Below are 15,712 nucleotides of genomic sequence, written 5' to 3' on the forward strand. Positions count from 1 at the left end.
GGTACGCGCGCATGGCAGCCGCGTGACACCTGAGCTACCTCACACATTGGGTTGTTGCTTGAGTAACGTGTAGGTCTTGCCAACCAACCATAGCGGGCAGAAAAGGCAGACCATCTCAGGAAGACTTGGCGGGGTGAGTGCCAGCCCTAATGTGTTCAGTCTACCGGTTTCTTGCTCCTGCGAGACTAGTTTTGGAAACCTTTGATTAACAGTTTGACCTGGATCACCACGGGCACTCCCGCGCTTCATCGCAGGGTTGTATCACTCTCAAGGGCTAGTGCGGTTGGAATCTGAACTGCGAGACACGCAGGGGTTTAAAACGAATCCAGGGGCATGGTGTATTTACATCGCGATGACACATTTCCCCACTTTGTCGGATATCACCAGATTACATCACTTGCATGTGTAGAAGCCACGCTGACATAAGTTTGACATCAGCTCACCTGTCACGTCAGCTCCTGTATACAGCGCGGGAAGGGTCCGAGTCTCACAACGAGCCGACTGGACGGTGTGGCCTTCCAGCACTGCAACCCAACATCCATCCATGCTGCGACAGGACGATAATTCTTACCGCATATCAACCCCACGTGCGCCTAACTCATGGACAAGATGATGTCCCGACCCAGTTCCTGGCAGTCACTTTGTGAGCACACGTGACCTGTATCACGAGCGGCGGCTGGCCTCATCGTCTGAAATAATTCCACCAATTACAGAACGACGTAAGATTGCAGCGTAACATACGATCTAACCGTTCCCAGCTGTATGTACAAAAGCGATGTTACACGCACAGGTGGCACATACCTATTTACAATCGTTCAAATGACGGTTACACTCGTCGAAACAAGAGAAACACTGTCAATGGCATAACTATGAAGCAGACAAACGAGGGTCCGGCGTCACGCTCTGCCTCAGTAAGTTTGCCACCAGGGAATCGCGACGTGTTCCCATAAGGCATCAAGCACCATCACTAACACACAAGTACTGAAACTCCGGCTGACTCACAGACGCGGGAAGAGCGCCCCACGCCTCCCGCCATCACGGAACTCCATACATAGGCATGGCATGAACTCCATACGGAACTCCATACATAGGCATGACATGAACTCCACACGGAACTCCACACAATAAGCATGGCATGAACTTGATACGGAACTCTGTACATAGGCATGTGCATATGGAGTCAGCTCAATGAGAACCACCGCGTCCACATCCGCCAATCACCACGCGTTTTGATTAAGGTATGCATGCAAGCCGCCACAGTGGCAGGCGGCTTGGAAGACCGAACCTCGGTTCAGTGATCCTCGGTGTCACGTGAGAGGTCGCGCACCGACCGTATAGTCGTGCATGCGTGACGCCTATACACGAAACACACACCACGCACCATCACGCTGACTGGCGAACACACAAAATATCACAGCCCGCTTACACACGCGGGGAAATGGAGAAGAAAGTCCGTCTCACGTGTGGCATCCAGCAGAACGCGGTGTCTCACACGGCGTTCCACATCCATTGTCAGACAAGACATCAGACAGGGACGGGCATTCAGTGAGACACTGCGGAGACGGGCGTCTCAAGAGACCTCCAACGGAGCCCGGTGCCTTAAGAGATGCCTGGCGGGTGTCGGCGGCTCGCAAAAAGCAAAATCCGACAGAGACGCCCCATCAGAGAGCCGACCGAGATCAGTGTCTCGCGAGACATCCCGCAGACACGCGTGTCCCCACCAGACATCCGGCCAAGATCGCTGTGTAACGAAACCCCACACCCGAGTGTCGTGTCGCGCAGAAGGGCGCGCCCCACTCTCCGCCCGACCAACGGAACCCCCATGACGACACCAGCGTATCACCGACCGACCGCCGCCGCGGGCCGCTTCAGAGTGCAGGTTGGGGGTCCGTTTCCGGGGGGGGGGGGGGGGCGCGGCTGGCAGTGGGAGCCTCCAGGGCTGGTGCTGAAGGGCTTCGGCTTACGCGTGGCGGATCCTGCCGGAGTAACGTGGGATGGGTCGGTGTCAGCCATCTGCCCTCAGGATATCAAACATTTACAGTACCGACTTATATTTACTGATTAAGCCGTACAGGGGGCAGAAAGATCGCACTGCACTTTGGGGTCACTCACCCAGGTTCACTGGAGCATACATGAGGTCTTGGGATAGGCACACAATAGGCTCGGAGGGTGGTTACGCAGGCTATGAAATTGACCCATACCGACTTTGAGGATGATTTACAACGGCGGCAAGGGGGACTTGAGTGGGCACTCACAGCCTCGGGGAAGCACTCGTGCAAGCTTGGGTTGGCTCGGGAGGCACTCAAGCCGACTCGCAGCAGGCACTCACGCTAGCTTGAAGGTGTGGGACACTCACGCTAGCTCGGAGAGTCTTTAACGCAGGGTTCGAGAGCCGTTCGCGCGGCCTCGATGGGACGTTCGCGCCGGCTCGAAGCCAGACACTCACGCGGCCTTGATGGGCCACTCGTACCGGCTCGAAGGCGTGCACTCACGCGGCCTCGATGGGACACTCGCACCGACTCGAGGAGAGGCACTCACGCGGCTTCAGACGGGAAGTACGGCGGCGGCCGTTCGCGGGTGGCCTGCGGGCTGTCCGGGTAGCCGGGCGGACCCTCGTGCATCTCCTCCCACCTAGCCAACGGACGGCTCGGTTAGTGATGCGGGCGGCGGGCGGCTGCGGAGGCGCCGCCACCGCTGGGTTGGGGTAGCAGTGTTTCCGGGGTTAGTTAGTGGTCTGTCGAGAGGGATGGATATTTGATGGACGAAATGGAGTATCTTGGAGGAGACTGTGCGTATGCCCTGTGTCCTGTGTTCGTCACTGCTTTGCAGCGCGCGGTTAAGTTCGCTATGGCTGACGGAGCTAAAATTTGACTTCAACGTACCAAACAGCTGTGATAATAAATTAATGTCGTTAAGCAAACACAACAATCAGTGCTGGGAAACCTTCACCAGGCACGCCAGAAAGCTGAACATCACTCTCAAACACGCCCCTCCCCGCTCCCCCTCCCCACACGCACGCTACACGACTCACAGCGGCGGTGCCTTAGGCTCGGTGTCCCCCAGCTCGGCCGTAGCTCCCAGTGGCCTGAAGTGCTGGCCGCGCGGCGGAATGGCCGAGTACGACGGCGACTCGGGGCTGTAACCATGGTAACGGCTGTTGTCGTGCGAGCGACTGCGCCGCCGGTCGCCGCGCTGATCTCGCACGCTGCGGACGGAGGGGCCGTCAGAGACGCGGCTGACACCTAGCGGAGGCTGGACAACGCGCGGTTATCATCGCGGAATACTCAGATCGTTTAAAGCGCTGCAACATTACCGTTGTAGCCCGCATGGCCAACCACATTAGTCAACGATCTGTCTTGCCACACAACTATTCCTTGCGCCCAAACCAAGCCAAAACTGTTTGGCGGTAAGCAACGGTACTCTGAAGCTTAAACATATGCCGTCTTCAAGCTTTTTTCTGAAACAACGGTCTACGGAAAATATTCGTTGCTCACTGTTTGGATCTTAGGAGGTTAGTGGGCAATTGGCCATGAAGGATACATTTTCAGTCCCGACATCCAGTGCTTACTTTGCCAGGGGAATGTGGTCATGATCACCGTAGGCGTCGTACAGATCGCTGCAAGAACAGTTTGGATATCAGACAAACAAAGTCAGACCGAAGACAACCCACGGCATGCGCTGATGCCAGGTCAGCACAACGGAAATCAGCTGACAGAATAACAGTATTCTCGGAGGTTGACGTCATGGTACTGGAGCGACACATGTTGATCACATCAGTCAAAAACTGGTTGAGTGAATTCTCAATAAAGACAGGCAGCGACATACCAGAAATCGTTTAGTGGAGGGTACCATCATGGATCACCAGCGGCGCGCGGCACGCTTGACTAAGCCTGTCCCGAGTATCTGTGTACCATAAAGACCACAGATCACTTAGATCCCACAGGCCACAGGCAAAAACCGTCAACACACGCCGCTGTATTCGCTCCCTCGTGCACGGCCCACCAAACACAAGCAATCAGGCGGAGTCCAGGGGTCGCCTCGCCACTCACGTGTCCATCAGGCCCTCGGAGAAGGGCTCCGACTTGCGGGTAGAGGGGCGTCAAGGCCAGGCTGATGATGACGCACGGGATGAAGAGCAGCAGGCACCAGCCGACTGCCGCCCAGAAGGCGTTCTGTCGGCCAGCCGGCGCCGTCAGGCGGGGGGTGACGGCGAGCCAACGCGGATATGGCGGTCAGGCATGATGGAGGGTATTGACGACTGTTCGATAGCTTTTAGTGGTTTGGATAGCATGCATGAGAGCGAGAGCGAAAACAAGAGCAAGAGCAAAGCAAGAGCAAGAGCAAGAGCAAGAGCAAGAGAAAAGCAAGCAAAGCAAAGCAAAGCAAGACCCAGGACCAGAGAGCCAGAGGCCGGAGAGCCACAGCACGAGAGGGCGAGAGAGAGAGAGAGAGAGAGAGGAGAGAGAGAGAGAGGAGAGAGAGAGCACGAGAGAGAGAGGAGGAGAGAGAGAGAGAGAGGAGCGGGAGAGACGAGGAGAGAGAGAGCGAGAGGAGAGAGAGGAGGAGAGAGAGAGAGAGAGAGAGAGAGGAATGAGCGAGAAGAGAGAGAGAGAGAGAGAGAGAGAGAGAGTCATTTTACCCGCGCCATTTGAATACGGTAGAATGCAATATTATTTCACTATAGCTACCACTTCATTAAGCGAACGGCAGGCTAGCGTTTGTGCCTCCGAATCAACAGACCCAGGCCAGAATCCTCCTCCAAAAGCCTTCAATGACCACATCTCCATCTGGGTGAGAAGGCACAGATGAGCTACCCTCCTTGCCCACGTCAACATCCCATTACAGGGATGAGAGAGTCTGCCTCCACACTCACGAAAGGGTAGATGACGTTGCTGCAGAGCGTGATGGCCGTGGAGTTGTACACGGTGCTAAGGGGGCCGCACCGCCCCACCGTTCGCCCGAAGGCTCGCTCCACGCGCTCCGAGTAGCCGTTCACGTGCGAGATGAATTCAGACGTGAAGTCCTCCGCCAGCTGGTGGCACCGGTGTGAGAAGGTCAGGGGACGATTTGGCGTCTTCGCCTTTTTGGGAAGGTGCACCGCACGCCATTACGGACCCTCTGATGTAACACCAACGACCGCGATGGTTATAAGTATCAGGGACCATGATGTGCTCGGTATTCGAACGCGAGGGACGTAAGAACCCAGGGGCTTAAGCCATGGACAGCCACCACTCAACACCCGTCTAGTGGCTGGCGCAGCCCCATACCAACCTAACATGAGAAGATGATTATATTCCTATCGTCGTGCGAGTCCCAATTATCATCTCTTGATCAGCTCATTAACATCGGGAGTGTTCTTGAAACCGACTCCCCCCCCCCCCCCGACTTCCTCCACGTATGCCTCTGCCTCTCCCACAGGGATCACGCTGACCCAAGCGACCTCTAGCGCCGACTCGTCCGACCTCTGTCTCTGACCTGGATGACCTCGGCGCGACCTCGCGTGCGAAGGTACTGCTGAGCCGCCTCCGCCTGGGAGGTTAGCGCCTGCACCGCCTCAGTCACGTCCGTGTGGTTGAACTTGACGTGCTCCCGCAAGGCAGCCGTGGAGTTCTGCGCAGGTAACGTGTAGCGAGGTCAGGGAGGGGTGGTAACATGGTGAGGGGTCAGAGCGGGATGGTGACATGGTGAGGGGTCAGAGCGGGATGGTGACATGGTGAGGGGTCAAAACGGGGTGGTCACATGGTGAGGGGTCAGAGCGGGATGGTGACATGGTGGGGGAGTCAGAGCAGGATGGTGGCATGGTGAGGGGTTAGGGTGGGGCGTTGGCGTAGTGAGGGGTCAGGGCGAGTGGCGACATGACACGAGACCAGGACAGCATGGTGGCATGATTCGACGTGCTGGTGGGACGGCAGTATGGTACGGAATCAGGGCGGAATGGTGGCATGATGAGGGTCAGAGCGGGATGGTGACATGGTGAGGGGTCAGGGCAGGATGGTGACATGGTGAGGGGTGAGGGCGGGATATTGACATGGTGAAGGAGTAAGAGCGGGATGGTGACATGGTGGGGGGTGAGGGCGGGATGGTGACATGGTGAAGGAGTCAGAGCGGGATGGTGACATGGTGGGGGGTGAGGGCGGGATGATGACATGGTGAAGGAGTCAGAGCGGGATGGTGACATGGTGGGGGGTGAGGGCGGGATGATGACATGGTGAAGGAGTCAGAGCGGGATGGTGACATGATGGGGGGGTCAGGGCGGGATGGTGACATGGTGAGGGGTTAGGGCAGGTGGCGACATGGCACGAGACCGAGACAGCATGGTGGCATGGCCCGATGTCCGGGTGGTGCGGAGGCATGGTACGTCATCAGGGCGGGATGGCAACATGGCCCGCCTGATCGCACCGTGGCTGCGGCTCGGGAATAATGGGAAGCATACAGAGGACGCAATGGCAGTCCTGAAGCTGGATGTTTGACATACGACTTGAGCATGTCTCCTGCCAGACGATGGATAAGCCGATATAGGCTTATGCTCCTAAGCACATCCGTAATGATGACCCACCACGTAGATTCCGTGAAAAAGTGCAGCTGATGAGGACAAGACAGGCTGATCCGTTGTACTCGTAAAAATAGCATGCGCTTAATGAGTCAATGCGCGGACGGTGAATATAAATGCGAGCATCTAATAATGCTGCTCATTAGCTACTATAGTCCTTCCTGAGGCCGAACAAACGCACACCGAAACGGCCAATTCCGGGCCCGGCCAGAGGCGTCCGACTAAACCACCACATCCGCCAGCTGGTGAGGAAGCTCACCAAGACGCCGTCGACGATCTCGGCCATGCCCTCAGCCACGCGCTGGTGCGCCATCAGGATGATGGCCTGGTTCCTCAGCTTGGTGGCCACGCTGCGCTGTGTGTTGGGTAGCTCCTGGGCGGCTGACTCCAGCTCGCGCCCCATGTTGCGCAGGTCGATCGAGAGCACGCGCTCCTTCAGCTGGTGGACAGTCGGCATGTGCTGATGGCTTTGACAGTAGTGCTTTCACTGTGAGGAACGCTGCGTTCGCGTTTGTCACACGAGCGCCAAATAGCAACAGCTGAGGCCAGTTATCGAATCCGGCTTTCAAGTGGAGGTCCGATCTCGCACCAACTGAGCTGTAATGTCTGTTTTGCAGCTAACTTTTAAGCAACTATGCAGAAGTTTTTGGATTGTTGACGCAGCAAGACCTCGACCTGTGTGAAACCAGTTGTACCTTATATTTGCCTGCGTACACGCAACGTCTATATATTCATTTCGTGATGTACTACGTACTGGAAAAGCTGTAAAAAACAAATGTAACAGGAATAGAAAATGCCCAAACCGTTTTGGGGTTTTAATTTGGAGGCGACATGCTTGCTCTATGGAGTCAAAATATCTATCATGACAAACAGGTGGCAAGACTAGATTAATTTCACAATCCAATCGTTCATTTGTAGCACAGATAGGCTTGGTTCAAAACTGGACATACTCGGTGATGCAAACGAAAACTTCGACTTACACATTTTGAAGTGAAAATGAAATGCTACAATTTGCGAATGAAATAATTCCAGCAGCCAGAGCGACGCCGGCGCACGCTGGGGCACAGACAGTTTGATACGTACCGCGACAGCAAAGGCCGTGTAGTTGACCTGCGCTAAGTCCGTCTCGGCTAAATCTATCAGCTGCTGCCGGGCTCGCGGCGTCAGAATTTCTATGTCCGTGTCCACCTGAAAGGCGCGCGGCGCGGTTATCGTGAGGACAAACGTAAGACATGTGGTGGCGCGCACATGGGCGGAAGTGCAGTCGTTGAATTTTTTGATCAGCACACATACATGGTGCGCAAATGAAGATATGAGACTTTCAAATATCATCTCTGTTCTTATGTTGACAAAGGTCGGCTTACGCCCACCACTGCAAGAACTCAGGTGTTTGTTCAACGGCTGAGAACAAATCTTTGGCCGTGTTTCCATGTCATGCCAACTGCTCGACTGTGCCCACCTACTGATTCCAAGAGGTGCTCTCCACTGAAAGCATTATGTTATTGCCGATTATGTGGAGCATTAGACAGACATAACCCGGCAGTTATATCCTTCTCCCGGACGAACCATCACAAGCAGTCCGTCTAGGTTATGAGCATCTACCTACCCTGATCTCATCTCGTAGCCTGTCCAGCTGGTCATCCAGACCCAGGTTCCGTTTGTAGGTGCTGATCTGAGAAATATCGAACACGGGTTCCAGGTTGAGCACCTTGTAGATTGACTGGTTGCGATGGCATCGGCTGCAAACATAAAGTACTATTATGGCTCTGCTTTTGTCGCGAAGAGGCCCGAAACAGTCCGCTGCCCAGTAGAATGCTTTCACCTGATAAAGATGAATGTGACCGCATTCTCGTCGCCCAAGACCTTGGCTAAGTCACGCACGAGCAGTCTTGTTGCTTGAAGTCGGAATGCGCGATACTCATCTATTTTTTTTTTTTGCAAGCAGGTTTTTATTCATCAGGCTTCCACCAAACCGCACATAATAAAAAAACGCATATACGATTTCCCGGTTGCCAGCGCCGCCACTGCCATCCACCTACCTTAAGCAATACCACCATCTACAATTGACTGGGCAGTTCACACACCGGACTGACCCATTAATTAGCAGTTCACACACCATGTTCACATTAGCAGTTCACATGACATGGATCACACCTGACCCATTGATTAGCAGTTCACACACCTGACCACCTCCGCTACATCGAAGCCTGTGGGCTCGAGCTGAGGGAGCAGCTTCTCCAGCGGATAGACGGCCTGCAGGATAGCGAGGCCGCTGCCGGGCGCCGAGGGGTTGGCCAGGCCGTCGCACAGGTAGAACTGGGCCAGACCGCCCAGCAGGAACATACACGTGATGAGCAGCAGCAGCAGCCAGCCGAACAGAAAGTAGAAGAACGTGCCGCTGGAAATGACGCCGAGCGCGTAAGAGAGAGAGGGGGGGAGTGATAGTGACGCCACGCTCATTTGACTGCGTTGTTGTGACATAGTCCATTGTAATGCGCATGATGTGACAAAGACTATATGGTTCAAAACAAAACGTCAAAATGGTGACAAAACATGGTCACACGTAGACGATGTGATCTATCAATTGGTGACTGATCATCCAAACACACCCAGACCAGCGCTCTAGAATGTGAAATATATCCAAGTTAATTTTCACGAACAGGCAACACTGACGGCGCTCTAAAAGCATGCCTAGCGATCCTAAAAAAAAAACCCTGCAGTAGCACGAATTCGTCACCAGACCAGTGGATAAGTGGCCAGGTTCTCGCACAGTCCTCTCCCAAAGTTCTGTCGCGCTTTCCCCGTTACCTGATGAGGAAGTTGGCACCGGTGCCCTTGTTGCACGTGCCGTCCCCGTAGACATTGCCCGGCCGGCGTCCGCAGAAGCCGCAGAAGATCCCGACCGTCAGACAAAACGTGATGATCAGCACCAGGCCCGAGATGATCAGGAACACGTAGTATCTGGTGCGCGGAGGAGCAACACTGATTAGTGACGTCACGTGGGGGAATTGTGCGCTAAGATGATGAACAAGGCATGTGCAGTGCAGTATCTGGCGTGGAAAGATGGCGAGCTGTTGATGCAATTATGAACGGTAAATTGTAACAAGACAATCAGGAACATGTGTAACCTTGCACGGCGGGCAGAGCTGGCTCACGGAAATGTACATTACACCGTACGGCGCGCTTGCATCACTTGACCTCGGCAGCACTCGTGCATAGGAAAGCATGCAGGATTACACAATGGGGATGTTAGCTACAAATATTTGAGGAAAATAAATAGTTTTTGCACAGCGCAGGCAAGCACCTTTCTGGCATGTCGTTTAACAATGCCGTACATGACAATCCTTGTCGAAGCGGTATCCTGATGTCTTAATTGCCGGCATTTATTCACTTGCATAATAATGCAAATCAAAGCTTGGGAACAGCGGAGGGGCACGTTCACCGGTGTCCCTCTTGAATATACCCTTGCTGGTGTCTCCAAGGGGGAGCGTTTCGTACGCACAGTGAGAGCGCACTTGTTGGAGTACTAGTGCTATTTATTGATAACCGGTGAATGGGCGTCTCTGTGTCGCGTGTTTTGTTTTGTACCTCCATGTTCTTATCTACTTTTTTACACCGGTCTGTGATAGCTACGCCCCATTGTGGATGGCCCCATGGACGCGATGCGTACACACAACACATGCAAGGGGGGGGGGGACACGTTCCCGGTGAGTCTCATGAACACGCGTCTGCTGGTGTTTCCAAGGCACACAGCGAACCACGCCGCGCCCAGCGCGTGCGAGGCGACGGCGGCGTTCTGGCGCAGGTAGTCGCGCCGCGCCCAGCGCGCGCGAGGCGGCGGCGGCGGCAGGGCCTACCTGAAGGCGCCGTACTGACGCAGGTAGTCGTTTGCCTCGTCAATGGCTCTGTGAGCAGGCCGCAGCTGGACCTCGTCTAGCACGCTGGTGATGTTAGTGGCGACCCCCTGCAGCTGAATGCCTGGGGGAGACAACGACTGTTGCGGAAAAGCTGCGCCAAGAGTTTTGCAGAAGGGCAGAGGCACACAGCTTCGTTTAAGGACACGTCCAGCCGTCCATCCCACCACCTGGTACATTCTTCCCTAACGTCAATTTAATCTCCCCAAACGACGGTTTCTCACCTTTAATAAACGGTGACTTGTACCTTCTATTTTACTGCATTTAGCCAGTAGTCACATATTTCAGCACAAGGTACACGACCATGAAATAATGCTCAAAGACGGTAGTAGCGTAAAATAATTGGTATTTTATGAGAACTATGCTCGCAGGACGGGTGATCAGAAACCCACGCTTCTCGCTCCGCATTTGTAATTAAGGACTGCCATCTTAACAGTCATGGGGGAGTGCTGAACAGGGGTGGATCTAGACTGGAGTTGTTGTTTTTTTTTGGGGGGGGGGGGCAACCGTTCGTCGCCAGCTCGCTGGTATGGGATCCGAGGTCCAATGCATGGTGCCTCTCGCGAGTACCTAGTAGGGACACCATTCTAGCACAGGAATGCTTTTGAATCTTCTTTATCCAGTATGCATGTTTACCAAGCTCGTAACCCTCATTTTGAGGTATTTTTTGCTATTACGTATTTACTATTATGTAGGCTATTATTTTGAGGTACATCTTTTAAGGTGGGTAGACGAAACTTTTATGAATTTCTGGGAATGTTTGGGGGACGGGCCAAAACATACTCTCAGAGTTTTTTGGGGGGCAGGGCCCAGTGCTCCCCTCCCCCCACCCCAGGATCCGCATATGGTGCTGAATTGTTATGCAGTATGATGAGGGACCTGGGTGTAAAACCTAGTTCGGTGGTTTACCTTTCACCTGATTGCACCACAAAACGGCGTCGACGATCGGAATTAACTTTTTTACGCGGTGTATTCTAGGGTGACAGAAATACTGGGGGGTGGGGGGGATTGCAAATAAATCAATCTTACCATGAGGACCGCTTCGAAATGTCGCTTCTCAAAAGTTACGATGCTTACTTGCCGTTCAATCAGTACCTCTTTGCAAACTGAAGGCCAATCATCTTTCAGGGAACTGGCAACTCATGATGTCCCCCCCCCCCCCACTACAATAACGAGCGCAGGGTCTTCCTTGCTCATATCGAATCTCCAAAGTTGTTTAAACCGGTCATTCTGACTGGTGGTAGGCTAGGCTGGCAACCAGGTGGAAACACGCCCGATTACCAGCCTACACCTGCTGAGTTCATCCAGCTGTCGACATGTCTGTTTAGGTTGTGCAAGCTCAGTTTACTTCTAGGTATAGACACTTCCTGGCAGTGTCCATGATGCATTTTCCATAGCGTCGACGGAAAACGTATCATTTGCACACTCTTCTGTAGCCCGTACGTGTCATGACGCACCGTTCTGCACAGAACGGTGTGTTTTTCGCCCCGGGTCACCTTCCATGAATGAAAAACGAGAGACCTGTTTCGGTGAGCATATCTGGCCGGCTACTTAGATATTTCCTGTGAACAAGAAAGGCCCGATTGGATAGCACCAATGAGTTGACAAAAAATGCTTGCTGTGAATTTCACCTATTTCAAAGTTCCTCACAACATTGCAGCTTCATATGGGCTCGAAATAGGGAAACATTCCTTCACAAAACGATTTGCATTCATAAAATACTTCACATTTTCTATTCTTGACATTGGGGCCACAAATTCAAGTGGCCGAACCCCGGAAATGAATCAGGTTTTGGGGTTTTAAGAATGTCAGCCTTCTCGGTTTAGCCCCCACCCTGGCACCGATTTTAGGAAGTGGCAGCCCTGGGCCTTTTCGTAGATTCAATTTGGCTTTCTCCCGCCCAAACACCCGGTTTTGCCTTTGGGCGATGCCACCAGTGCATGATGCACGAAGCGATCTAAATCAGGGTAAAAAGTTAGAGTCAAAATAAACTCAAACCATTTTTTATGCTACTATTTATGCTACTACTCTACATCCCTGACCAATCCGGCTGTTCCATTTCGAATTCAATTAAGTCTTCTTGCATCCAATCTACACATTTTTCCCAAAACAGCTCAGCCGATTTGCAGCCACGTCTTATGTATGCAAGCCAACGAACGGGCGGGCGTGCTGGGCCCGACGAGAGCGGCGCCGGCCCGTTTTACCCCGGAACGTTAGCAGTCAGCGCCGAACTGCCCTTAAATCCACCAGCTGCACATAACACATCCGGCTCAAGGCCGTCCGGTCCTGCTCACGCCATGCGAGCCATAGACTGTCGTGGTGACTCATGCGGCTAGCAGAGGGCAGTGGCGACTGCGTCCGGTGAACAGGGTGGCCAATCGAAGCGCCGTCGGACGCAATCAGCAGAAATGGGCAGCTAGCTGAAACGTTCTGTATGACAAAGGTGTGACGCCACAGTAAGGCTCGTCAAATGAAAGCTTATTGGTTCGCTAAATTAAAAACTCCAACCGACTGCCACAGCACTGCTGCCAAGCCAACGAGGTGAACACCAGTTACCAACAGTCCGTTTTGCGTTTCAAATCGGGGAGGGGATGTTCGTAAGCGTTTCGAGTGCAATGAGTGAGGTGCTAGGTATGCACAGCAGCAGCGGCCCAAGGGCGGTAGGTGCGCGCGGCCCCTGGCCTCTGACCCCTAAAACAAGACCACTATGCATGATGGAATAAAAACGGCCTGGCTATTCCCATGATGACACGGCCTGGGTCTAAATAGCTTCCAAGAACATTATTAGCCAAACAACCGGTCGCTGCCACTAGTATTTTCATTTCGTAATTGGTCGGAACAGACATTGATTTTCAGTTAAGACTTTTGGATCAAGGGCAATCCAGACTGATGCACAGGGGCATGCAAAACTTGTGGCTGTTTGATTTTTTACTTATTGAATAGCAGTTCTGTATTTCCTCATAAGCTGCACCGAGTGAGTGAACTTTCGAGGAGGGTGTTTCGGTGACGCTCGTCCACAAATTCCCACCTGGTGGTTACTAGCTATTCATAACTCACCTGGCCAACCACCATGGTCGCACACGCGCCCGTGTCCACCAGCCTCTCATAACTCACCTGAGAGCATGCCTCTTGGTCGCACCTGTGCTCATGACCACCAGCTACACATAACTCACCCTCCCGACTGATACTCTGCCGGACCTCGGGCACGATGGCCGCCACCTCTGCCTGGATGCGCTCAGACAGCTGGTCGAGCGCCTGTTTGCCGGAGCGAACTTCGCTCTCGATGCCGTTCTCGATGAGGGCGGAGATCTCGCGGGCCGTCCTCGACACGTCGGGCAGCTGGAGGTCACGATACTGATCAGCGAGACGGACCACAGCAGATTCTGAAGGCTTGCACGACCAGGTGACGGGGTGGCGATAGTTGGAGAGGGTGTCAAATCAGGTCAAAAGGCTATCAGTGGAGGTTTTGACAGAAAACGGACGATGACAACATGAAATTTTAGGGATATGTCATGTACAATGAATGTCATCTTGTCACATCACTTTTTTATAACATGCTCGAAGAACGATATGAGAAGCATGCAAGCATGCACAAAGGCAGAACCCGTCCAGGTTTATGACAGAGACAAGAGCACCCAATCCATCGCAATGATTCGCACATCGCGACCGAGGGATGCCCAATGTCACCTCTCGCAACCAAATCCAATCGAACGCTATACATATATATATATATATATATATATATATATATATATATATATATATATATATATATGGTTATGCCCTATTGACCACGTCATTGTGATGAATCGAGGAATGACGTAATCGGCGGAGGTGGCAACAGCGAGGAAGAGGGGGAATCACCTGTTTAAACGAGTTGTCGACGCTGAGTTGCGAAAGGTTAAACCGTGCTCCCAATTGTCGGCAGCGCGGCGCCTCGCAGGAGCGCAGCAGCACGGTCAGCTCGGCACGCGCGTCCTGAAGGCCCACCCCCAGCTGGTCCGCCTTGTTCTGCAGCAGCTGGGACTGGTCGGCGATCGCCTGAGGCCGGGCCGGGCGAGTTCAGGTCAGGTCAGGTCAGGCGCATGAGCGCACTCAGCTGACGGCTCGTGGAAGGCGGCGAAGGCTGGGCACGCTCGCAAATCCCCTGTTGGGGAATGTGATTGGCAGTAAATCGTTGAAATTTTGCCAGTGCTCGTCATTGCTACTGCAATTGGTGTCGTGATCATATTGGGCTATTATGAATGCCACTGATAGTGAGTCTTGTTCTATGTAATTGGGCCCGTGGTCGTGGGCTATCACAATTTATTAGGTTGCAAAATGCAATAAATCATGTATTTTTCCTTTCACGTTAACGCATCCCAGTCATGTAAGTCCATCAGGCTGCACGACTTTACAGTCATAAACATCCCCTCAGGAATACACAAGCTTTCACAATGATCGACACTTTCAGCACACAAATTGTCTGCTCTGTAACGCCCAAACATTTCCAATGACGTGATCTGCCCCTTCCACATACATACGAGCACGAGGCCGAACCTCCAGACGACGGCATCCCCACCGTCCAGGTCGGCACTCTATCCTTTCACGACGGCATCAACTCCCTCCAAGACAGCATCCCTCCCTCCAGGATGCCCCCCCCCCCCACCCATGACGGGGGGGGGGCTCCTGCTCTCTCCTCCTGCTCTCTCCATGACGGCATTCACTCCCTCCAGGACCGCACCCATTTCCTCCATGACGGCATCCACTCCCTCCAGGACCGCACCCATTTCCTCCAGGACGGCGTCCCCTCCCTCCAGGACAGCGTCCCCTCCCTCCAGGACGGCGTCCCCTCCCTCCAGGACGGCGTCCCTCCCTCCAGGACGGCGTCCCCTCCCTCCAGGACGGAGTTCCCTCTCCAGGAGTCAGTCCTGCCGTCAGGTCACGTCGAATGTCACCGAGCCCCTCAGCGCCCTCCAGGACGGCGTCCCCTCCCTCCAGGACGGAGTTCCCTCTCCAGGAGTCAGTCTTACCGTCAGGTCACGTCGAATGTCACCGAGCCCCTCAGCGCCCTCCATGACAGCGACCCCTCCCTCCAGGACGGAGTTCCCCCTCCAGGAGTCAGTCTTACCGTCAGGTCACGTCGAATGTCACCGAGCCCCTCGGCGATCGCTGTCAAGTTCTCTACGGCCACGGCGCGGGAGATGGTGGCCAGCTGGGTCTTGATCCGGTCTCCACACCCTGTCGATTGGGGAAGGGGAGGTCAAGC

General features: G+C 53.9%; 2 protein-coding genes across 3 annotated transcripts in view; both read right to left on the reverse strand.

The window, feature by feature from the left end:
- Positions 1 to 324: 324 nt before the first annotated feature.
- LOC119095351 (uncharacterized) lies at positions 325 to 4,081 on the reverse strand. Of its 2 annotated transcripts, none has more exons than XM_037218202.1 (5): positions 4,050 to 4,081; positions 3,569 to 3,616; positions 3,032 to 3,205; positions 2,539 to 2,631; positions 325 to 1,976 (listed from the first exon to the last, which is right to left on the reverse strand). In XM_037218202.1, the coding sequence occupies exons 1-5, from the start codon at positions 4,055 to 4,057 to the stop codon at positions 1,961 to 1,963; spliced, it is 339 nt and encodes a 112-aa protein (XP_037074097.1). In that variant the 5' UTR covers positions 4,058 to 4,081; the 3' UTR covers positions 325 to 1,960. The 2 variants fall into 2 exon arrangements, with proteins under 2 accessions (XP_037074097.1, XP_037074098.1); XM_037218203.1 differs by having other exon boundaries at positions 3,032 to 3,136; positions 4,050 to 4,067.
- Positions 4,082 to 4,828: 747 nt separating this feature from the next.
- Positions 4,829 to 15,712, reverse strand: part of LOC119095283 (prominin-like protein) — a 36,754-nt gene continuing 25,870 nt past the window's right edge. Inside the window, exons 10-20 of the mRNA XM_037218141.1 lie at positions 15,575 to 15,684; positions 14,401 to 14,505; positions 13,638 to 13,803; positions 10,408 to 10,528; positions 9,359 to 9,511; positions 8,733 to 8,948; positions 8,157 to 8,289; positions 7,634 to 7,738; positions 6,810 to 6,989; positions 5,476 to 5,610; positions 4,829 to 5,032 (exon numbers count right to left, since the gene is read on the reverse strand). Of these exons, the coding sequence (XP_037074036.1) occupies positions 4,829 to 5,032; positions 5,476 to 5,610; positions 6,810 to 6,989; positions 7,634 to 7,738; positions 8,157 to 8,289; positions 8,733 to 8,948; positions 9,359 to 9,511; positions 10,408 to 10,528; positions 13,638 to 13,803; positions 14,401 to 14,505; positions 15,575 to 15,684 (1,628 nt within the window). The remainder of the gene's footprint in view (positions 5,033 to 5,475; positions 5,611 to 6,809; positions 6,990 to 7,633; positions 7,739 to 8,156; positions 8,290 to 8,732; positions 8,949 to 9,358; positions 9,512 to 10,407; positions 10,529 to 13,637; positions 13,804 to 14,400; positions 14,506 to 15,574; positions 15,685 to 15,712) is intronic.

This window comes from Pollicipes pollicipes, unplaced genomic scaffold (assembly GCF_011947565.3).
Source record: "Pollicipes pollicipes isolate AB1234 unplaced genomic scaffold, Ppol_2.1 Scaffold_4219;HRSCAF=4965_pilon_pilon_pilon, whole genome shotgun sequence".
In the NCBI taxonomy this organism is placed as follows: domain Eukaryota; kingdom Metazoa; phylum Arthropoda; class Thecostraca; order Pollicipedomorpha; family Pollicipedidae; genus Pollicipes; species Pollicipes pollicipes.